This window comes from Balearica regulorum, chromosome 16 (genome assembly GCF_011004875.1).
Source record: "Balearica regulorum gibbericeps isolate bBalReg1 chromosome 16, bBalReg1.pri, whole genome shotgun sequence".
Classification (NCBI taxonomy): domain Eukaryota; kingdom Metazoa; phylum Chordata; class Aves; order Gruiformes; family Gruidae; genus Balearica; species Balearica regulorum.
Window position 1 is genome coordinate 4,373,215 of NC_046199.1, and position 23,504 is coordinate 4,396,718.

At 42.9% G+C, this 23,504-nt stretch overlaps 1 protein-coding gene across 5 annotated transcripts in view; it reads right to left on the reverse strand.

Annotated features, from left to right (window-relative positions):
- Positions 1 to 7,011: 7,011 nt before the first annotated feature.
- The window catches only part of ARHGAP40 (Rho GTPase activating protein 40), a 46,503-nt gene continuing 30,010 nt past the window's right edge, over positions 7,012 to 23,504 (reverse strand). For 4 of the 5 annotated variants that reach the window (XM_075768622.1, XM_075768620.1, XM_075768621.1 and 1 more), the window contains exons 3-15: positions 22,206 to 22,426; positions 18,966 to 19,041; positions 18,223 to 18,374; positions 17,449 to 17,614; positions 17,019 to 17,110; positions 16,822 to 16,899; positions 16,399 to 16,558; positions 15,580 to 15,662; positions 14,276 to 14,482; positions 13,867 to 14,007; positions 11,997 to 12,157; positions 10,956 to 11,011; positions 7,012 to 9,720 (exon numbers count right to left, since the gene is read on the reverse strand). In XM_075768622.1, coding sequence (XP_075624737.1) covers positions 9,614 to 9,720; positions 10,956 to 11,011; positions 11,997 to 12,157; positions 13,867 to 14,007; positions 14,276 to 14,482; positions 15,580 to 15,662; positions 16,399 to 16,558; positions 16,822 to 16,899; positions 17,019 to 17,110; positions 17,449 to 17,614; positions 18,223 to 18,374; positions 18,966 to 19,041; positions 22,206 to 22,426 — 1,700 coding nt within the window. In that variant the 3' untranslated portion in view covers positions 7,012 to 9,613. The remainder of the gene's footprint in view (positions 9,721 to 10,955; positions 11,012 to 11,996; positions 12,158 to 13,866; positions 14,008 to 14,275; positions 14,483 to 15,579; positions 15,663 to 16,398; positions 16,559 to 16,821; positions 16,900 to 17,018; positions 17,111 to 17,448; positions 17,615 to 18,222; positions 18,375 to 18,965; positions 19,042 to 22,205; positions 22,427 to 23,504) is intronic. The other variant, XM_075768618.1, reaches the window with a different exon arrangement.

Below are 23,504 nucleotides of genomic sequence, written 5' to 3' on the forward strand. Positions count from 1 at the left end.
AAGGAAACTTCACCAACAGAAGTTTGGGTTTCCCAATCCCTGTATAGTAATGACAATCTGGCTATTCCAACTTTTTGAAGGTTATTTACATTTTTAACCTGCTACCTTGAACATGGTAGGTGCAGAAGAAAAGACCTTCCTGAGCTGGAGAGCCCAAAGTTTCCGTAAGTGAAGCAGGACACAAAGCAAATCAATTCAGCTTGGTTCTTCAGCAGGTCCCATGCTCCAAAGGAAGATAATAAAACTCGAACACACCAACAGCCCTGCTTGAATATCCACAGAGGGAAGCAGGAGATAGGTGAATGTTGTTACACATTCCAGTTGACCTGCTTAGTGTCCCACATGGTTTGTAAAAGGTGTTTTCAACAAATAGTATTAACTCACTTTGTTTCCTACAAGATACTGATTTCCAATATTTTTAACAAGTCCTTTGAAACACACTGTGATGTGTGTATTTATTGCTTGAATAGGTCTGAGGTCTCAGGTGCAAAAGACTGCCTGGGGCTACACGCCTCTCTCCACCACGAACTTGATTAAAGGAAAAAAGCAGACTGATACCCAGAAGAACAATTTTACAGTTACAAGAAACAAACCTGTTTGGATGAGAGAGGAGCAGAATTTTCTCCCTTTTGCCATATACATCTCCAAATGTTCACTTGCTGCCAATAGTTCAGCAGGAAAATACTGATTATAAGAAGATTTTGTTTCTCAAATGAGCCTTTAATTTGGCAGACCTAAAAGCCACATTATTCTCTGCACTCCCGACTGAACTTGCCCATGTCCTTTTCTTTGAGATGAGCTCTCTTCCATGCAAAATCTGCCACACTGCCTTATTTATTATTGACCCGTCACAGTTTGGAAACATAGCTTAAAATAAATGAGCCTGAATGCCATGGCTGTAGAGTTATTAAACTGCCTGGCATTGAGGAAATTGCTTTTCATAAACACCCTGAGCTCCTATGTTTTTTTCCTTAAAGTGTTTAATACAGTGAGAGTCCAAGTTAATCTGAATCAGTCTGCAGACTGAATTGCTAATGAGAGGGGAAGATGTATTATCGTTCAATATCCGACAACTGAAGTTAGAGGACAGAGCAAAGAAAGGAGTTTCACAATATACGAATAATATTCTTTCTACTTGCTGTCATTTGATGCACTAGGCTAATCAGTGAAAGAAGATGCCTCCATCTTCTTGGTAGGTGAGACCACATAGCAGATGTTCATTTCAGGTCTCCTCCATCATAGATCCAAATCCAGCTGCTAATACCTTCTGCTGTTATCTGCACACCCTGGCAATACAGATGTTAACAGCTGAACAAAAAATAAGACAATGATTTCCACATTACTGTGCAGAGCCACAGAAGCACAATAAGTATTCTGTAGTAGTTAATTCCCCATTTAATATTTTCTCTTGGTAGCACTCAGGCACGCCCGTTAGCGCTAGCAGAGGCACCCAGAGAGGGGTGTACACAGGTAGGTGCTCCAATCCATGCAAGTTTGATTGGAAAGCCAGATACATTGTCCAGATGAACGGTACGTGGATAGCGTGCTTCTCTGTACCAAGTCAGATGGAGGACACCAGATCTAGACCAATTCATTAGGGATGCCCACGTGATGTCTTAAGCAGTCCAGTTCCTCTTTCAGGATGGAGCTGCCTCCACCTCACCACAGTTATTACACAATATATACCAAAGCTGAAGTTCGAAAAAGCTCTTTGTGCTCCTCCCACATGAAACAGCTAGAGCTGCAGAAGGATGGGGAGATGGCGGGATACCCTGTCCTACCTGTACATTTGGCAATCCCACTCCTCAATGCCAGGACTCGTTTCTTATTTGCGCCATTGTAATCATGCTATGCTTCAAAACAACCCTGGACAGTCTCCATTTACCCAAATCTTACCATCTAGGATTCCAGACAAGAAGTGGGTTGGTGAATATTTCCTATCCATACATCCACCTCACATCCATTGCTCCTTAACAGCCCCACAAGTACTGCAGATTTGAAGGGGGTCTGAAGCCTGACCACTTCTCCAGCCTGACATGGAGATGCAGTAGCAGAACCATCCCCCTTCTGCACATTACTCTCCAAACAGGGCTCAGAGGGAAGAGGGAACACAGTTGCCCTTCTCACCTGTAATAATCAATGTGATATCAAGGAGGGCTCCCTGGAGATGCCTTTACATCAGGTCTGAAAGGAACAATGACATTTCCAGTCCTCACCCTATTTTGTGCCCCAGCAGGACAAAGGGATGAAAAAAAGCAGCTGAAAACACAAACCCTAAATTGTCCCGGGTTCATTTAACTTGTGAGTTTGCATCTACACGATGCTAAAACGAGGCCAACACTGCCTGCCATCTCTTTACAAGATGTAAAACCTAAGTGAATCCTTTGTCAATAATGAATTCTTGTTTGCAATGCCTCTAAATTGAAGAAAATGAGTATTTCTTTTTCCTCTTGGAAAAGCCACGCGGTACCCCAATCGGGGTTGCTACGCAACCGCCTCCTGCACATGGCTGATAACACTCACGGCATTATTTCCCCGCCTGACTGCGCCGTCAGAACAAAGCCCAGCTAATGAAGCTTTCAAATGCTCTTGGCTCTGCCTTTGACGGTTCAACACGGGTTTTCCTTGCATGTATGTGACAGTTACAGCAGCGACTCAGTGTCCCCTCCAGCCAGAGATGTATCCAGAGCTGGACAGAAGACATGCCCGATGGAGAGCGATAGACAGGATTGGAGAAGAGCAGCAAAACGCCCAAAAGATGCAACCAGCCTCCAAAATGGAGGGCAGCCTCACACGCCACAAAACAAGGTGGTGACGATGAGGACCTCTGAAACATTGAGCCATCAGCATTACAGACCAAGCCACGCATCCTCCAGCGCCCATTTATCCATCAGACGTATTGCCCTTATCACACCGCAGCTGCTGCCTGCCTGCAGGTATGGGTTCAGCAGGGATAAACCTCCCTACTGGCATCTGCAAAAAGGGATGGGACAAAGATGACTCTCCAGGTTAAGCAGTTCCAGTCCCTCCAGGCACTTACAGATTATTTTTTTTTTTTTTTAACAATCTGTTGAAATAAATTTGACTGTGATTTTCTTACACGGCATATGTAAGCAAACCCCACTAGACGAGTAGGCGTAGCGAGAACCGCCATCATCGGCACGAGTGCCAGCTCCCCCACAGACATCTCTTCCTGCTGCAAGAGCACGCAGCTGATGCTGAAGCAGTCTCATTCTGTAACTGGGACAGTCTCTCCCTCCATCACCGCCAGATCTGCCCTGCATGGAGCCAGTCACAGGGACAGCCCCATTTCTCAGAGAAGATGCTTGGTTGCCCTCCCCATTTTCGTACTGACAGCCAGAGCTGGTTTCTTCTTCTACAGCAGATCTACCCTTTACCAGTTCACTTCACAGGAGAGCAGAGTACAGTGAAACGGAGAGCATCTCCTTGGCCCTCCAAAACCTTGTCTACTTAATGGGATCACTTTAAATACACGTGCAGGTGCCATGCAATCCCGGAGCGACGAGGCAGTGAGGATGGACTGACAACACGCAGCGCGAGATTGCTAGAGTGCACAGACGTACCTGAAAAGCTTAAACAGGGACAAAACCTGGTAGCTGAACGCTTTCTAAGCGGCGCATGGCTCCAAGCATTGTTTTCATTAGGAAACTACCATGAACTAAGGGCACGAATTCAAAGTCCAGTGACTATTCTGCACTCTGTGCTATTTCAACACACCCGGGATGTGCAAAGTGCAGCCTGAGAGATGCCAACGTAAGGTGGGTGCCTGTCCAGAAACGCAGGAAAAAACTGCAGCTGCAGAAGAGTTATTTAAATTCTGTTCTATCGAGCAAGTGCTTGAAGGCACCAATTACCTGGAAGAGCTGGGGACAAGTTCTTCCCACACCAGAGAGCCGGGATGATTGGCCAGGGCCAGAAGCACGTACACCCTTGGACAGCAAAGCAGCATGAAGAGCAGCAGCTGGGGGAGATGGAACAGGCAACATCTGCCAACCATAAAACAACCTGAGGGATTAATCTTGCTCTTAAAGACATAAGTTCTGCAAACAACCAAGTAAGAGTCACAAGAGAGCACAGCACCCAGGGGATCCAACCCACCCCTGCTCGAGGTTTAGGTTATAGTAAAACAACCCACCTGGCTATTCACCCGCCATGCCTCTGCCTTGCTGGGCTGAAGAAAGCGCAGCGTGAGTGCTTTTTGTTGGAGACAAAATTATCTAACAAGAGACAATTACATGACATTACCATTAAAAGCAGCGTGTGGAGAAGAAAAGCAGTGTGTGGAATAAAAAAAAAAAAAAAAAAAGCTTTAAGCCTGTGTATCCTGAGGTCTGCAAACCCCTTTCTCTACCTTTGTACAAAATAGGTCTCATTTAGCCCATTTGTTCTGTCCCAGCGAGCCAAAGTGAAAATAGGATTGATCGATTTGTTAATTACAGTAATTTTATCTTAAATACAGACAGCTGAGTGTTCATCAAGTCACAAATTCGCCTGTTACTGAGAGACCTCCCCCCTGCTAAATAATTAGGGATAATAATAAGTGGCTCATAATAAATGCAACCCACAACAACACGCGCCGAGAGCGCAGTGCAGAATCAGGAGGGCTATTAGGGAACCCCCAGGTCTATTTCTCCTTTTGAAGAAAACAATGCAATATCTTTAATTGTCTCTCTTGAAACCCTGAGCCAGCTCTGCTGGTTTGTTATAAGTGAAAGGCAATTATTCCACTTTCCGACTGCCTCTTGTGTCCAGAAACGGCTTACTACAGAGTTGTCAGCACAGATAAGAGCAACTTTCTCCACCTGCACTGACTAGGCACATACAAAGAGCTGAGACAGGAGGCAACACAGGTGGGTTACGGATAACCACGCTCCTCAGGACATCTAAAACTCTGGGTAAGGCTCAAAAGATTCGGTTTCAACACAAATCCCAAGCTGTCCATGCACACCTTGGAGCACCCATCCACACACGTGGACCAACATGAAGTCCATCCAGTACTGAAGGCTCGGGTCATCGTCTCGGCACAGGAAGGGCAGGCTAACGATAGCTGAAGGCAAGGGAAAATAGCCCTTGGCTTTCAGCCAGTAAAGGATGGAGAATCACTGGAGCAGGTTTCTACTGCAGCCTGCCAAGAGCAAGGTTTGGGATGAGCAAGGAGAGGACGGCAGAACTTGTGTCCATCTGCATCTGTTCCAAACCCTGCAAAACAAACAAAAAAAACCCCAAACAACCCCCATAGTACACCTACACCCTCCATTTCTGTTGATTTTCTTCCTCTTTTCCTCCTTTATCCCCTAGTTATTTACTCCAAGGTCACCATCCAGGCAAGCAGGGACAGCCAAGAGAGTCAGAGAGGTGAAAACATCACTACAAGTTCCCTTCTAAGGACCAAAGGGATTTCCTCCCCACTTCCCATTCCTTAGACCAGCCCTCAGATAGAACTAGATAACAGAACATAGCATGGGGAAAAAAGTTTCAACTCTTTGAGCTCAGTGGATCCTGTGAGGTCCAACTGATGGGAGAGGTCACCTGCCTTCCCCTGGACAACAAGGACCTGGGAAGGGACAGTCAATGTAAAGCTGCTTCAGAAAAGAAAGTGTTTGTCACGACACACACAAAAAAATCCCAAAACATAGAAGCTTGAGTTTGTAGGGAGTAGAGATGGCTGGGGAAAACCACAGGAACTGATCCTGCCATGGCCATTTCCTAGCTGCTGCACATTTTCTTTTCTAACAAGTTAAAATATTGAACTATGACCTCTTATTTCCCCTCTCCCCCAAGGTGAGGGCATCTGAAACCCTCATGTGCAACCAAGACCAGACAGGATTTGGCGAGAACTTTAAAATTTCATTCTCTAGCATGCAAAACCACAGATGTCATTTGTCTTGTTTTCATCACTAGCAAGTGCACTAGGGGAAAGAAATAGATTTAAACAAATGCAACTGTATTTTGTTTACAACAGTATTTGCCATCATTTACTTTGCTCCAGGAAATGTATTTAGTTGTTTTCCTACAGCATTTCCCTCCAAGGGTTGAAGCTTCATTTGTTCCTGTGAAGACCCTGTATTTCTGCAAAGATTTTTTTTTTCTAATATGTGCTATTTCAGTTCCACTTTATCCACAAATACATTTAATCAACATTTGCAAGATTCTTTTATGCTATGTGCTGTTATCTCAGCACACCCGACTTTAAGTTGCATCCAGAATAAATACTGGGCTTTTGTTCTGAGCAGGGGTGATAGCTGTGTAATGATCAATCAAAAAATGCCCTTGGGGATGGGAGAGATTAGCACTTTGATACTGCTGAAGATGAATGGGTGAAATGAGTTTGATAAGTTGGTGTTTTCCTCCGATAATTGCTCTGACAGCTTTCTAAAGCCGCTTGGATCCTCCTCCCTTCGCTTTTGTTTCTGGATAGGATGGCAAGTCCTGCTTTTCTACCAGTTATACTGGACAGGCTGCTGCTTTAAACAAATAGCAGTGGATTTATGCCACATTTCATCACTGACTATTGAACACTAAAATATTAGTCATAACATAACCAGAGATTCAGGCTGGATTCCTGTTACTCTTGGCCAACTTGGCTAGTCCTCCCAGGACGTACGCCACTGAGCACAGCCCAACTGAGAAGAGACTGAGGGGGTGGGAAGGGGACCTCTCACGGGACATGGACATCCTTCCTCAAGCTTAAATCTTTAACAACAGCTCGTCCTTCAGAAGTCACTAATCCTTGGTGCTCACAAACAGACCTTCAGCCCCCTGTCAACCTTTCTCTGGGCTTTCTATACCCAACACTGACCTCCTCTTCCTGGATCCTTCTTTTGCAGGAACCCCACAGGATCATCTGAAGAGGAAGAAACTCTTGTCAAGCTCACTTAGACCACAGGTACATCGCTCTTCAGGCATGATGCAAATCCTGCTGGCATTCACAGATGTGGTGCTATTTACTGTGGTAAACTTATTCTCAGCCACTAATGAAACTGGAGCCAAGAGATTTCACTTTTTTTTATTGTTTCATTGAATAAATGAATTTTAAATACAGAATTAAAAATTTGTAAAAAAGTTATTAAAAGCCAGCATTCAGAAGTAGGTTGCACATCAGTGACTGAAAAATTCATACTTACTTTTTGGTACAAAGATAGGAAAGAAAAATATAAAAGCATATCCATCATCTGGAAAAAGATGTTTGCTGTTTTGGTTTTTTTCTTTACATTTCTTTTCAGATTTGAGAACTGATATTTGTCTCATGAAAATCTCCCAGCAACCTTGTTTTTCACAGCACTGATTCACATTATTTGGTGTTCAAAAAAACCCACTCTGTTGTTGTTTACAGAAGCAGTGACGTAGCATTTCCCCCACCATACGTACGGAAACCAGTATGTTGAATAAAACATCCAGTATATGAGGGGTGGAAAAAAAATGCAGTGTTATGCAATTTGCAGGGATGCGACTTAGGTTACAAAGCATCTCTGAACAGGAACAGGTTCTTCTGTCTCTCCCACTGATACCTTGGTGAGTTAGGTATTTCTTACAGAATCACGTCTCTGGCATTTGCTCTTTGCTGAGTTCCATCACCGCAACAAAGATTTCCAGAGGTGACGAGTGAATAGGTACCTTCAATTTTTAATGCCCAATTTTAAAGCAGCTTGATCTTTCAAGAGACACAGAGCACCCATCCTCAAGGATAAGAATCAGGCTCTTTTAGGCACAGTTTAAGCTCTATAAAACAGAGGTACCTCAAGAAGTCATGACATTGGGGTTCTGGGTTAGGGTTGAGAGGTGGGGTTTTTTGCAAGTTTCTATTATGGGTTCTTAAAAGGACAGCTATGAAGATGATCCCACCCGTCAGTGCATCTGCATCATCTCAACCAAAAAAAGCAGACAGACGCTCGAATATATGCATCATTTCAAGACATCAGCACCACTCACGCAGTATTCACAACAGGTTAAAACGAATATGGACTATGGCTCACTTGTTCCTCAAGGATCTAAACCACCAAGAGAATTTAACCACACAGGCAAACCAAATGGAGTGCCCTTACAACAGAAACTGGGACTTTGAGATAACAAATAGGGATAGCTACACATAAGCCTGAGAAACAAAAAGAACAGAGAAGGAAAAGTTCAGACTACAATGGAAACAAATTCAGTTAAACAAAAGAAATAATACTGGAGATAGCTGCACTATAGTGACAAAAACTTGGCAAATGAAATACTTTGAGTATACGCTTGCAGGGCAGCCCTACTTCTGCCACATGAATAAATATCCAACAGTCTTTAAAAATAGCATATAAAAAAAAGACATCAGGATTTTCAGAAATGGTGCATGTTCCATCCTCTGTAACTGCATAGTAGGTTCCCTCACCTGAGGTATTTCAGCATCACCACAAAGGAAAACAATACTTCTGCACTCCTCTTCTACAAGCGCAGTCTAATTCGAGCTGAGGTGGTATGATGATCATGCAGCCATGCGAGGTGCAAGCATTCTGCTCTATCCTCGTCTCTCCAGGCCACAGGGATCACACTGTGCTGCGTGGGATGAGAACGTGCAGTCAGAGCGGTAAAGGCTCAGTTCAGTACCCACTGTGCGACCAGACACAGGCATGGACCTCTTATTTCACCTGCTGCACATCTTGGGGGTGTCTTTTGTTTGGGGTTTTTTTGTTGGTTGGTTTTGTTTTTAAACAGACATGTTCACACAGAGTCTTCCAAAAAGAAGTTTCGTTCATGTGGCCAGGTCAGATTACTAACCTCAAATTAACTTCAGAATATTTCCTTGGTTATCCACTGATATATTGGTTGTCCAGCAAAATAAATGCATGTTTTACCATCATCAACAGCAACCTGTACATTTGTTTTTGCATTACCAGCAGAGCTGTATGGGACAGGCATCTCTCCTATCAAACTGTACATTTGAAAGGCTACTGTCCATCCCATACTTTTTTCCAAGGACAGCTATTTTCTTGTGTGGCATAAGCGTATTTAACTGTAGTCATTAGATACAGGATGTTGGCTTCAGGTCCCACCTGGACTTTTTGGAAGCACCCTTCTTCATTCTTCAAAGAAAATAACAGCATTTTATTAGAGAAACCCAGGATCACAACTTCTTCTAGTGATGTGCAACAGTCAATAGTGGATCTTACCAAAGGGATGTCATTAGTACCACTGCAGCATTTGGCTGTCTCTCCTCCAAAACGTGGATGTGATCAGAAGAAAGAGCAAACACAGAAGCAGCAGCTGTCTTCTACCATCTTCAAGACAATGTTTCTCCTCTTACGTTCCATCTTTGCTGCACAATCGCTGTAGCTTTGATTGCAGGGTTTGTTTTGGGGGGAAGGGGTATTTTGTTTAAGAAGAATCATATCCCTTGCAAATTCTGCTACATAATAATTGCTGCTTGTTATCAACACCCCTGTTAGCATTCAGGCTCGCGTATTCTCACAGCCAGCTGTCATGGAAGTAGTAAATAAAGCTGGGTTTCCTTCAAAGATACAAGCATTGTCCAGTCTGTGACTATACCAGGAACATCTCTATAGCTTTTCCATGCCTTCCAAAAACTTCCACCAAATGCTTCGCTTTGCTCATGCTTTCCTTAGAACATCCGAGGATAAGATGGGTTTTGCTTAATTATCCACTCAGCATGGGGATTGACATGGTACAAGTCTAAGAGGTAAGTGTCTGGGTCCAGGCAATGTTCACCTACCAAACCAAGAGATTCAGAGAAAAAAGCATTTCTCATATCATTAGTCCTATAGTTTCTAGTCACCACCACCCCACTCACCCCCCACAAAAAAAAACCCCAAACAAACCCACCCCACAACTGGTATTTGTTTACACTAATTTCAATATGACAACCATTCAGAAGTGTTTCCACAAATCTGGAAAAGTTCTAGTTATTTATGTTAAAATTAATGTATGTTTCTTTAAACTATACTAAGCCCAAGCTTTGATCTTTGTGGAAAGGTACTCTAATACACAATAACGTTAGCACTTGAAAACCATCGTGAAACGCGTTAGCGATCAAATCCAGAGACTGAATTGTTTCCAATGACAGAGCTTTTCCTCTACAGATGCTACTCAGAGAAATACTAGAGGCAGCCAAAGCACTCCAGTAACTGACAGTCTCCAGAAGCAGCTGTAACAGGGCATAAAAATCCCCTTCCATTTTCAGACACCCTATTCTGCTGCTGGTAACGTATTATTTACGTCTCTATCTGATGACATTACCCTATTGATGAGTGGAAATCAGTGACTAATGAACATCAGCCATTTGTTTAACTATATAATTTGAGAAACTTCCACCCAAGTTAGTATGGGTTCTTTTGTCAGAAAATTGATGAAGGCAGATAGAATTCATACCTGGAGCTGGCCACCGTTAGTAATGATGCCATGGGCCAACATACCTCAATTAAAGCCCAGATAAGAAGCACACAATTAAAGCCTATACTGGCATAGGATGAAGTTGTTCTTTACTTAGGTGAATGTAGTTTATGGTTTGAAGTTCTACACTTAATTCCAAACATGAAGCTTTATCGTTGAGGGAAGAGGGAGTTTAACATGGTACATTTAAAGAATGGGAGGTTGGTTTGTTTTTAAGATAGACGAAACTGTGCACACCTCTGACCTCAAGACTTTTGGACTCCTGAGTTTCCACCTTTCTTGACAGGCAGCTTCTGAATAAGATCCATTCATGTTAAGTATTTTTGGAAGTCCAACCTTCCCATGTACTTGCACTACAAAGGCTTTGCAGTGATGGCTGGAAGACACACGAGCTTTGACAGGTGCTCTTTGCTGTGGGTGAGGTTAACCCACACTTGTTCATTTGACTTTTAACTTTTGAAGACCCCTCCCAATCTCGTCCTTTAACTCCCTCATAAGATAAGTCAAGCACAAGAAGCTGGATATCAGAGTCCTCATTTTCAGTTACCACTTACCAATATTGCCTCCCACTTCATACAGGAGCAAGTTTGTGCACTCCATGGAGTTGTTACTGGAGAAAGAAAACCACATTGAAGTTAAAGCTCTGTGAAAGGCAAGTTATGCAGTTTAGTAATGTTTCTTCCCCAAAACTGTTTATGGTTCAGAGGCCAGCAACGGTCAAGAAAGCTACGGGCCATGGTACTGAGACCTTGCTGATCCTCCTGAACAGTGCAGCTGTCAAAAAGGACACCCAAAACTGGAAAAAAAAAAGAAAACAACGCAGATATTCCTTGCTGGTACCAAGAACACTACATGCAAACACTAACTTCTCAATAGGAAGACAGCATAAATACCAAAGTTCATTGGCAGCATTCCTGTCCAAGAGAAGCTCATCTGCAGGAAGACTTCAGCAGCTGTAGTAGCTTGTTAGTCAGATTCTAGTTCCCAGCTGTCCCATATTCAGCCAGCTTCCCCATCCACCCTCCTTGGCTAGACATCTCCTGCCCAAGATCACGGTCAGGAGATGCGCTAGCACTTTACCTACTAAATATGGTCTGCTGGCTTGGTGAGAGGAGCACGGGAATTATTTTGTTCGGGGTTTTTTTGGTTGTTTCAGCAATTCACTACTGGACCATAGGAGAGAATTGCAGCCCTTATTTTAGGAAGCCCCTACATTAACCTACACAGGTTGGAAATACTACTCCAGGCAAGTAATTTTCACAGGTGATGTTTTTCTCTAGAAGAGCTAGAGAGGGTTTGTTTTGCAGGGCCAATGTTATTCTACTTTCCCTTTCCTGCAGCAAGGCTGCTAAAGTTCACATACCATCCAGCAAACCAGAGGGACTCCCTGACCTCCTGAGCACAGCAATGGAATCACTCAGTTGAACTAACATTTGCTTGTCCCATCCAACACATTATTTCCAAAACTCTAGAACAGAGTGGCAGAAAACAGCCTCCTAATAGCTCACTGTGCCACCACATCAGCTCTGCCAGAAGACAGAAAACAGCAACTAGACCACTTTTTTTCTTTTTTAAGCAGAGAAAAAGCCATTTACCACTTGAGGAGATTTACAGTGTTAACAATATTCCAGCCATTCTGGCACAGGTTCTTTTGAAACTGCCTCAAGACATCAGCAACTCTGGTTGCATTGTTCAAATGCACCTCTAGCGAATCCTTCAGGAGAAGCGAAGCATGGACTTTCACAATCTTGGAAGGCTGAACAAGGCAGGGAAAAAGAAGAAAGTGCTTAAAGACAGGCTTTGTTACCAGCTAAAACATCAAATTTCAAAACAGATTGAAGAGTGTGAAGAAATAAACTTATCCAGGCAGCTGTTCAGAGAATTTAGGTTTGTTTCATATCCTACATATAGTACAGACTGGAAGCTTCAAGGTGAGCATTATAAATAAGTCATCTGCATTTCAGTGCTGTGGCTGGGGAGAAAAGCATCGCTCTCCATCAGCGTGCGCTGGTGCTCTCTGCTGTTCAAATACAGCACCAGCACTAGAAGCGACAAGCTCAGATGAAAATCGGATTTGTCAGAATAAATTTTGACAAATTGTTTTGCCCAAGTCTGATAGACTTGCCTGGAATTCATTTAAACTACTGGAAAAGGAGTTTAGACAGTTGAATTGCAGACAGACTACTGAATTTCAGAAAAGTAGTTTCAAAAAAAAAAAAGCAGCACTGAAACACCACAGAGCAGAGTTCAAGTGCTATTTTCTCAAGATTGTTTTGTTTTCATCAACTCCTTCACAAAGTAACTTCTCAGAAATTTTGTGGAGAACATTGAACTATTCTAACGGGGTCTCATCTGCAGCAAGTTCATTTTGCAAACCCAAATCTTTTGCAAAAACAGCGCTGAACACCAAGACCATTAGTAAGTCCTATTAGCACTGTTCTAAGCATGGGGTCATCTGCTTGGCTGCCTAAACAGCAGTTGCCCTTTCTGAAATGAGAGAACCTTCAACAGTGACATGTGGTCTTAATAAGCCAAATTTTAGGTAGATGTCATCTCAGTATCCCAACTCGTATAGAAAGGCAGGGGATGTACTGCCCTGTGAGAACACAAACTCTTCTTCAGTTCTGCAGATTTAAGTTTTCAAAGTATTAGTTCTACCTGCAGAGTCCATCTAGCTCGTGTCCTTAGAGCATCCCAGTTGCACCACCACCACTGCTACGCAATACTTAAAATCCAGCACTGCATGATGTAATTTAGCTGCCACAGACCTACACTTACTTAACTAACAGTGGCAACCAAAACAAGGCAGAATGACTCCAAAGATCTTTTTCCAACTTTAATACACAAATAGATGTGATAGTAATGTCTGTCTAAAAAAATCTCAGTCTCCACCAACACAAGGAGGAGTGGAGCCATTTCGTTTATGAGGGAACTTAGTTCTCTCCTTTTAAGTGGCAAGAACCTCATCCTCAAACCTGCCCATACAGATCAGCAGCATCATGGAGCAATAAGAAAATGAGAATCAAAAATGTACTTTTACACTACTGTAATAGCCTAAATTTTTGCTTTAAGTTCATGAAAATAAGCCTGCTTTTGTCATGGCAGACATATCTGCCTAAACACATGGAGCATCTACAGCCACGTGAATTCTGCTCTTTGTGTGAGGTAGAGACCAGCATTTCTGCTTCTCGTCTCTTCCCTCTTCTCCCACCACAATGCAGGATCTTAACCGAGTGTTTTGTAGCCTGAAATGTATTTAGTACACTGGCTGTTGGGATCAGTGTTCACCACAACACGGCCAAAAGGGTCTGAGAAGCTGGTTCCTGTGGTTCTGCAGATTTTTCTCCCTCTGGCTCTGTAAAGAGCATCACTCCTCACAGTTTTCCAAGTTCTCAAGAAAGCACTTGCAATGATAAAGTATTTGACGCTTATGAAAGCGCCCAGTTTTTCCAAGCCCTAACTCACCTCTCCCTGGTTCTTTTCCACTTTGTCTTTATCTGCGTGAATCTTCCGCAACAAATTTTTAATTCGCTTGTCACAAAACTGGTACCTTTTGCTATTGCTCTCATTCAGTTTTCTCACTTGAGCTACCAGAAAAGAGGAGACCTGGGAAGGGAAGAAGGAAGAAGATAAGAATTAGATCGAGCAGACATTAGGATGCCATTTAAGAACCTAAATATCACTTTATGAAGTTCCTTGAATAAACAAAAATATCCATATACGTTGAAAACAGGTAGTCTTGGAACTCAGCCAGAGGTTTTGCCTACAGACATTTAACTCCTCTGAAATTTCCAAGACTATCCCTTCCCCTATTCCAATTCTAGGCAGACCAAGACACTGCTACACCATACCGCAAAACACCTGCACAACTTACTGTCCAGAGCAAATCCTGGTAATGGATCATCATCCGCACAACGTCAGCCGCCCCCTCTGCCAGCTGCTTCTCCTTCCCTTCGGGGATCTTGTTTGGCAGCCCCTTGTGCATGAAGAGGTTTGGGGCCATGACCGTGGAAACGTTCCAGAGGTTCATTTTGTTGTTGTTCTCCCTGGCAACCACTTTGCTGAGAAATTCAAGTAGAGCCTAAAAGAGAGGGGAAGATAAAGACATCCATTACTTATAGTCCTCAAGAAACTACTGTGGCAATTTTTGGAGAGATCATTTAATTAGCATTTTTTCTTCATATCCATGAGCAAATCCTATTTCTCCAGTCAGGAAGTTCAGCGAGCAATTTCTAATACTAGGATAGCAACAAATAACCACACCAAGCAGAGATACAGTTTGTCCAGTATTCAAGAATCTGTGTGGGAAGTCGAGCTCTTACTCCTTGGCAGGTGGCAATTCACAAAGTCCAGTCGTAAAAGTGACAAAATCCAAAGATGACACACACACCCCCCTTCCCCCAGTATCCCCTCAAAGCTATTCCCAGATGTGGAAAAATAAACCTTTTTGGATGATCTGCCTCACACCTCCACCGAAGCCATGACTTATGACAGATGATCTTTGGCTGGATTATGTATTTCTGCACTCTAAATAAAGTTTGCAGGGTGCTAAGGCAGCCTTGTCTTTATTATGTGGAAGCCAAACTACCCAGGAGTAAAAAAAAGAAGAAAAAGCAGCAGTAGCAATCACTACCGTTCTTATAAAGCACAGAAAGGCAGAGGTTGTGCACTGCCTGCAAAGCCGATCCCATCAGCATAGTAGGTGGAAGGATTTGAGATGACTTCTGATCAGACAAGGGGAAGAAGTTATAAGCTTAGGAGCTTTTTTTTTTTAAATTGAAACACTCTTTCATAGATGATGAATCAAAAGACTGAATTTCTTTCCCTGTATCTTAGCATGCCCACAGACCATAGAAGACCTATACATCTTTCACTCCGCAGTCAGGTGCTTTAACCCACTGAAGGGTAAGAGCATGTTTCTGAACAGGATGCTCCAAGACCACATGGATTCCTACCACTCTTAAGTTTGCACCAAGAGGCAGACTGTGCTTACAGCTTATGGTCACTGCTGAGCCTTGAGGTTTGCCCACTCCCTCCATCATGGGTTTCCATTCTCAAGTCAGTGAGATGAAACCAGATAGTGTGATGTATGTTATTTACAAAAGCTGATAGAGTTCCTTCAATAAAAACCTGAAATGAGATCATGTTTTTCCAGTTAAATCCAGAACAGGTAGTTACCTTTAGAGTGTTTCTGTTGGGTTCTGGCAGAATCAGAATCAGGAGGTTTAAAGCTTGCAATCTTTGCTTCAGGTCTGGAATATCTGGAGAGGGAGAGCGACAATAGGACAAAGGATTCAGGCTCCTGACGCTCTTCTTTTTGAGCATGGGAATCCCCCAAGGAATAAGGCAAGTACTTATTGTAGTGTTTGTCATCTAGGATTTGAGACCTTGTTTTACAGAAGTAAATCAAGCTCATACAACCCTTATGAGGTGAACTACCTATGTCTTTGAAAGAAATCAGTCTTCTGAGTACACAGTGTACCAGCAAGTCTGATGCCCTTGAAGGACATCAGAAGACTATTATTCCCCATTTCTTCTACAAAAAAAAGCTAACTGTTTAAGTGCATAACTAACACATTCAAGCCATCTGTTGAGGCACTAACCTCAAAATAAGGTTCTTGCAGAACATTGCATGACCTGCAGGCAAGCCGAGACCAGCACCTTGGCCAGTTGCCACAGCTCAGCCTGCATGGCATTATTTATCAAGTAGCAACCTTGCAGCCTCAAATGACACAACATAATTTAAGACTCCAGGACAGTGTTCCTACACGAAGACGTATGCAACCAAGCACCAGTGACTAAGACTCTCTGGCTGACACATAATAGCACACATAGCACCCAGCACACTGAGTTTGGCTATAGTTTATATGGTGCTCTGCATTCCCACGGAATCCACAGCTCCCTACACACCTGACAGGAGAGCCCACGACCAGCAGAGCTTTGCAAGAAAAGCACAAACCAGCAAACTGGTGCTAAAGAGCCAAAGCAGGGACTCACTTTGTACAGCAGCAAAAGCAGGGAGGTACTCTGCTGTCAGCAGTGGGGCCGGCAGCTCCCTTATGAATCTCTTCAGTAGCCCCGATACGTCATTCTGGTGGACTTCATCCCAGTGGAAAAGGCCAGTATAGAAATCCCTTTCTAGCTTCTGTACCAGACTCTATAAAAAAAAAGACAGAAGTTATTACATGCTTTAATAAGCAAATACAAGGGAAATTCTGTAGATCAGCACTAGGAGGGCAACTCATCAAGTGACAAGAGCACAGAGACCCTCACAGCAGACACTCCCAGATTTCCCAGCTATGGATCCTTCAGTTGTACTGGGAAGGGAGATGAGGCAATTCCAGTTATTTAGATACTCGCTTCAGCAACATTCTCCCTGATCACCTCCAGTACTTTTGAACACTACTAAAGATCTCATACCTTGATTCTGGTCTGCGACCCAGAAACTCTCAAAATGCCCTCTGTTTCAAGTCCTCTCTTTTCCAAGCAGGACAACAGCTATTAAAAAGGGGAAAAAATAAAACTCTTAGGCAGAGAGGATGAGAAGTCAGCCCTTCCTCATCACAGGCTTCCTGACTGAGGATCAGAGGTGCAAATGAAACCAGAAGAGAACTTACTGCCTGGAGTAACAGAGGGACCTTGGTGTTGGGGAGCAGTTTTTGGTCATTTTCCAACAGGGTGTTGAGTGGCACTCCAAAGAGTCTTTTCTCTACAAAAGAAACAGCATGTTATAAGTCTGTATCTCCACTAATACAAATGTCAGGGATATATCCACCACTGTAGACTAAGAGCACTCATTTTATGAGTGTAGGTACTGAAGAAAAAGAGAGGAACAGTTAACAGGACAAGTGCATTTGACAGATAAATGTGGTGCTGGGTCTTGATGTTATGATCCAGGAAGCTTCCAGGACTAAGGGAAAACCACCTGTCACAAGGTTTCTTTTCAAAGACCCTCTCTGTTCTAACACTTCAAACACAAACCTATGAGAAGATTGATTTAAAAATGGACCCCAAAAAAATTAAAAATCAAGATTAAATACAACCAACCTGTTGTTTTCAGTTTTGCTGCCTTGTTTCTCTTCAGCTCAAAGCCCAGAACATCACAGAGCGCTGTTAGTTCAATAAGGGCCAGTGTGGGGATCTTCTTCATGTCCTGAGCAGACAGATCTCCAATCCTGGTCACTCCTAATCTGCCCTTGGGGATCTTAAATTTCTAAGGGAAAACACACACACAAGGTTCAGTGCAAGTATCATTACTAATCCCACTGGTATCAAGTTTTGCAGCATTTTTATCATTCCTTGCCATAACCAGACAACTATTCATTCTCTTGTTTTCAACACCAGACAAATGCCCCAAACTACTCCTACTTCTACTCAACCCACAGCTGAATAAATATTTTCTCTTTTCAGCATTGCTCTTTAATTGTATTTGAGATCTCAATTTATCTAAATTAAAGACAACCCGATACCCACCCTAATCTACTTGAACTTTGGAAGCAGTCCAGTCATTTGCAAGGAAGGAAGCTCTTAGCATTACAAGTAAGAAAGTCCAGTTAGTTATTCTCCTCTTTTCAGTAGAAATAACCAAGATTTGAATCAAAATAGCTAGTTTCACACAAGTACTACTTCTTTTGATCCCTCACTACCCAAGTTATCCTTGCCCAACCCCACATAATACTACCTACTAGAGACCTACTATTCCAACACTATCCATAGAGGACATTTCCAAGCACTGATCATAGAGCTGAATCAAATGCCTTGTACCCCTCTACACAAGAGGGGATCTAAAATTCTAATGCGAAAAAATCCTTCAGTGCTTACAGTTAGGGTGTTTCCATCCTTTAACCTCCTAGGTTCAGACAGGAACGATCCCTTGAGCAGGACAGCTGCTTGCTCTGAGTAGGCAACATCCATGTTGAACACCTCCTCTTTCCCAGGGTTTCGAACTGTGCAGGAGTAATCCTGGGTTTCTGCTACAGAGGAAAAAATGTCTTGAATTTCAGAAAACCAAAAGGATGAAGCTTAGAAAACAAGTGTGCTAAAAGACCAGTCTGAGACAGATTTTTTTAATAAAAAAATGTATTAACATTTGAAAAGAGTGTTGTCATAGCACAGCCCTAAGCCTGATTAGTAGCTTAAAGCCACAACATTACAGCTACAATCACCAGATCACTGGTAAGACATGAGCATGGACTTAATTTAAATGACATACCTATGGCTAACTTCTCTTTACACAATTGCATATGGCATTTGTAGGATTTCACCATATGATCTTTGGTAGAGTGATTTTTATTTCCATCTTGTAATTGTTTTCTTGAAGAGTTAGAGTTATCAGTTTGAGCAGCAATTCCTAACAGCACTAGAGCCTGGAAAAATTTACTAAATCCACAACTGCAGATAACCATGTATTTAAAAAAAAAAAACCCAACCCAAACCAAAAATCACCACAAAGCAAGCCAGCTTTTCAGAGCCTAGATTAGTATAATTTCCCTTCCAGTTCCAGCCCTACTTCAGATCCTACTCCCCTTCCAATCCTACTCTACATTTAAAAACTTCCTTCTTACTTCTCTGTACGTTTGAAGTCAGTAGATTGTGCCACAACTGATCCGGGCTGGACTCCTTTTTCTCTGCTGCTGTCTCCTGAAAAAGAAACCAGAACGTGTTTACCTACACAAACCAGAATTTATTATAAGACAACCTGATTTTGGCAGGGAAAAAACCCCAACACAAACCAAACCCAAAACCACACCTGGCACTGTCTGCTGGTCTAAGAAAACGCTGCTCAAGCTCAGGGCTACAAGGCTACTCTGAAATTAAGAATTGTAATTAGAGGATTTGGCAGGCAGGTGGAGAAAAGATGACTATCTCACAGAGAGTATTTGTGATAAATTTGCACATCAGTAAGCCAATTCTTCCTCTCACACAATCAGCAGTCACCTTCCCCCTTTTAGTTCATGCATCAAGGAGCTAACAAACAGTGGGGCAGCCAAGCTGCGTGGGATCTACCCATTGCCCGCGGTCACGAGATCTCTCACAAGAAAGAACACACTAAGCAGACAGCGGCACCTGAAAGCTTCCCTTCGTGGGCTTCATAGTAACCTGCCTCTTCATGTCTAGAGAGAGACATGAATCTTTAAAAGTATAAGGGGGCACTTGGCAGGCAATTCTGCTAATAAAAACCTTACTTTTGCTAGAACTAGTTAGAATAAAGGAAAGCTTATTCTATTACCAAAAGTTAGCATCTTTCTGAGAACATGCTTATGACATGGAGCTGTGGATGGGGGACTGAAAGTTAAAAGGAACCTGTGCAAAATCATCGCAAACGCACAAAACAGTTCATCTGCACAGAAAACGTACTGCATTTTTAGAGCAGGGGCACAACTGATGAGCTTGCCATGAAAGCAGAACCAATTCATTCAACATCTGGCTTAATCCCACATTACACACTGAATAATGCCAGAGCATCTTCAGATCCAGCTACTGTGTAAACAGGCCATACGGAACAGTGACATAGGGGGAGCATGTCGAAAGGTTCCCATAGAAATGCCAGCAGCTTTGATGCCTCATGACAGAGGTGAGCCGGAGGTGAACTGCAACTCCATCGAAGCACTGATGGAAATAAAAATCTAAATTACTCTGACACATCATCCTTACAGGCTGAACTGCTTCCACTCCAGTCACAGCTGAACTGAATTAGCTTTAAGCTCAATTTGCTGAACACCCAGTTTTTCCATAGGTACAGACCATTCAAACGTTCTGCTCCCAGCGTGCTGAGAGAGCAGTCAGTAGAGGGAAGCATTCAAAGAAGAAGCATCCAAAACCTGCTTGAGCAGTAAGGACACAGACACTGGATCTGGGTTCCAGCTCCGGGACTGCGGGGAGAAAACCCCAACTTTACTTTTCTGCATTTCTGTTTCCTGGCTTACAAAGTGGAGATTTCAAATATCCTTCTGTGCGATAAGGGATTTATCACGTTTTTCTACATCCCCGGAACAAGTGTTATAGCAACACCAGACCTGTTTCGGTATGTAGTTCCTGAATATGTCCTTCAAAGCCCCAAAATTGTGCTTGGAACTGGGATGACAGAACAAACCAGTATGGAAAATTAACCACCAAGCCTGCTTCCCTCTGGGATTGTGCCAGGAATTACTCAAAGGTAAAGGACTTCCTCTGCTCAGTGCCTACATCCAGCATCACATCCTAACATCTCACAACTTTACCATTTTACATAGAAATGGCTCTCAATTTGCCTAAGCTGAACATCAATCACTCCCCATGAAACAGAGGGCAAACACCACCCCTTGTGTACTCTGTAAAAGACAAGCAAGGAATACAGAAGTTAAGCTCATGGCCACTCAGCAAAGAAGGAACAGACAAATGGACTACTTTAAAATACATTTTCTTACTTTTATTAAAAAGAGAGGGGGAAAAAACAACAGTTTTCTGTTTCAGTGACCTCCATTAAAACTGTAGATCTCAGAGGCAACTGCAAAGCTTTAAAAAAATTAAGCCAAAGCAAATATGAATAATTCCAGCAGAGTTATTGGAAATGAGTTCAGTGATCTTTACCAAAGAAAGAAGTGAGGAAAAAGTTTTCACTTCAAATTAAATTATGGCAATTTAAACAGGCAGCTTTAGCATCTTTGTACATGCCTTCATTATACCACAATGTCACTTTAAAACATCAGATTTTATCTCGGTTGCTTATCAAATACAAATGTTAGTGACCTAGTGAGCGGACACATAAGATTAAGAGCTTGCAAGTCTCTGTTTCTATACAGTAGAAAGTAAAACTATTTTAAGAGACATAACAGGTTTCTATTTAATCTGTAAGTTTAAAAACTTGATGAGTTTCAATTGAGGCACTTAAGCTTGCAGCATTATTGCTTTCAGAAATGTCATCTTCTTTGTCACCCACTTGTGTGCAGGAATGCAAACCACATTCTACAAAAGCAAATCAACCACAACTCTCACTGCAATTCACAGTAAGGAAGCAATCTGTAACTGCCCTGTGTTGAGGTGCAAACACCACAACCACAGCGGTTTCCAGCAATGTTGCAGACTCATAGCGTCATTCCCTTACGGCATGCAAGGGATTATTTGGGTATAATTCGTCTCATTATAGTAAAAGATGCTCGGGCTGAGAAAAAGAAGTATTCAGTTCTGGTAGACAGCAAGGATCTTGTGCTACTAAAAAAAGGTAGATCTTGGTTAAGCTCAATACTTTCTGACTAGACACTTGACCAAGTCACAAGGAGCCCTGATTGGGATACCTTCCAGCAGCCTCTACAAAAAACTAAGGATGGTCTATCTTGTGGCCACAATCAGAAGAAGAGCAGCTGAAAAATTAATGGCCATGTATTCTCTAGCAAAAAAAAAAAAAAAAAAAAAAGAGGCAGTGGGTATTATTTCTCTAGAATTACCAGCTGTACAAGATCAGCTTATCAGAACTGAACTTATAAAGTTCTTTCTTTTTTTTCCCCGTTAACAATGATTTAACATGTCACTGGAATGAAGAAAACACAAGAGGGCTCCAAACGATACCAGTGCTCCACGAGGCTGCAGTGCTGTAGGCACTACAAAGAAGTCTCCCAGCAGTCTCTAGGAAGCTTATGGACCTGCAGGTTTTGTAGCAACTTGTCAATGCTGCAACCTAGATGCAGAATTTCTACAATCTCAGCTTCATTTCAGCTCAAAAGATGACGTCATCTATTTGGAAACGAAAGTAGCCCTAGACCCAGAAAGCCATGTCAGCTACCACAACACAACAAAGTCTTTCAGGAGATCCCACTGAATCAACATACCTCAGAGCCGACCACTCCAAAAATGTCTCTGACATCACGCACAGGATGCTTGTTCTTCCTCCTCCGAGAGCGGGAGTAGGTATCCAACCGCCGCTGCACAGCGGCAGCCTGGGTCTTGGTCAGGGTGGAGAGCAGCACGATGTTGTCGTTTTCCGAGGCACGGTCCCCGAGGAGGTCGGACAGACCTGCATCCTGGAGCCACTCGGCTTCAGCTTCTCCCTCTGTGAGGCAAGGGATGAGAAGGGCGAGTGAGAAGAGAAAGGATAACAGCAATCGGAGTGCTTGAAGCACTGATCCCAGGTACCCAGCTGGGTATCGGGGTGAAATCGGAGGAGACAGCACTTTAGGCAGCTACAACTGCCCACGTACTCCTTTCTCCTCACCCTAGGTGAGGAAAGAGAGAAGAAAAAACGAGAGAGGTATGGGTATTGCCAGGAACGTAGGCTCCCTCAGAAGCTGGGCACAAGCGTGACTCTGTGTGGTCTTTAGCACAAGGATTGCAACAGGAACCAAACCCAGTGGGTGTTTTCACAGGACATGGGAGGAAAGCCAGAGGTGCTTGCTTACATCTGCCTTTCCACGGGCTGCCTGCGCAAAGGGGAGCTCCGGCAGCGGGCAACAGTACGCAGCAAGCTCAGAATGACTGGCACTGCCTCCCTCTGCAGCACACCTGATCCTCCAGCATCTTTGGGAACGGACAAAAGGTCTGTGGGAAGCCACAGCATACAACACTGCACTTTTGGCTTTTGTACTCTTCCCAATTATTTTGCTATTTCTTTTAATTTTTATTTATCTACATGTATGCCTACATAACAACTTTTTCTTCTTTTTAAATATCTAGACACTTTCTAGATTGTAGATGTATTTTCTTTAATATACTTGCAGAATTATTTGTATGCAGCATCCCTATTCTTTACCTTTTTAAGTGGATTGGTATCCGTACAGTCATTCAACAAAACCAAAAATGTTATTCTGTGGATTCACTTTATGTCTGTGCCTATACAGAACATCACTAAAATTAAAGACTATTCCAGTTCCAGAATGAAGTGTGAGAAGCCTGGAGACAGTACAGCAGCATTACTCAAACAAGCTCAATTCCACTTCATTCTTCAATATATAAAAGCTGCACTTCAAACACAGAAGACAATTTTTTCCTTATGGGATGCACCCTTTGTGCAAGCGAGAAAGTGCCCTGAGCAAGGCAGCTACTTGAAATCCAAGGATAAAAGAAGCAATTTAGCAGGTGGCTTCAACTTTAACACAGTGAACACCACAAAGCCTTTATCTTTTCAATTCTAT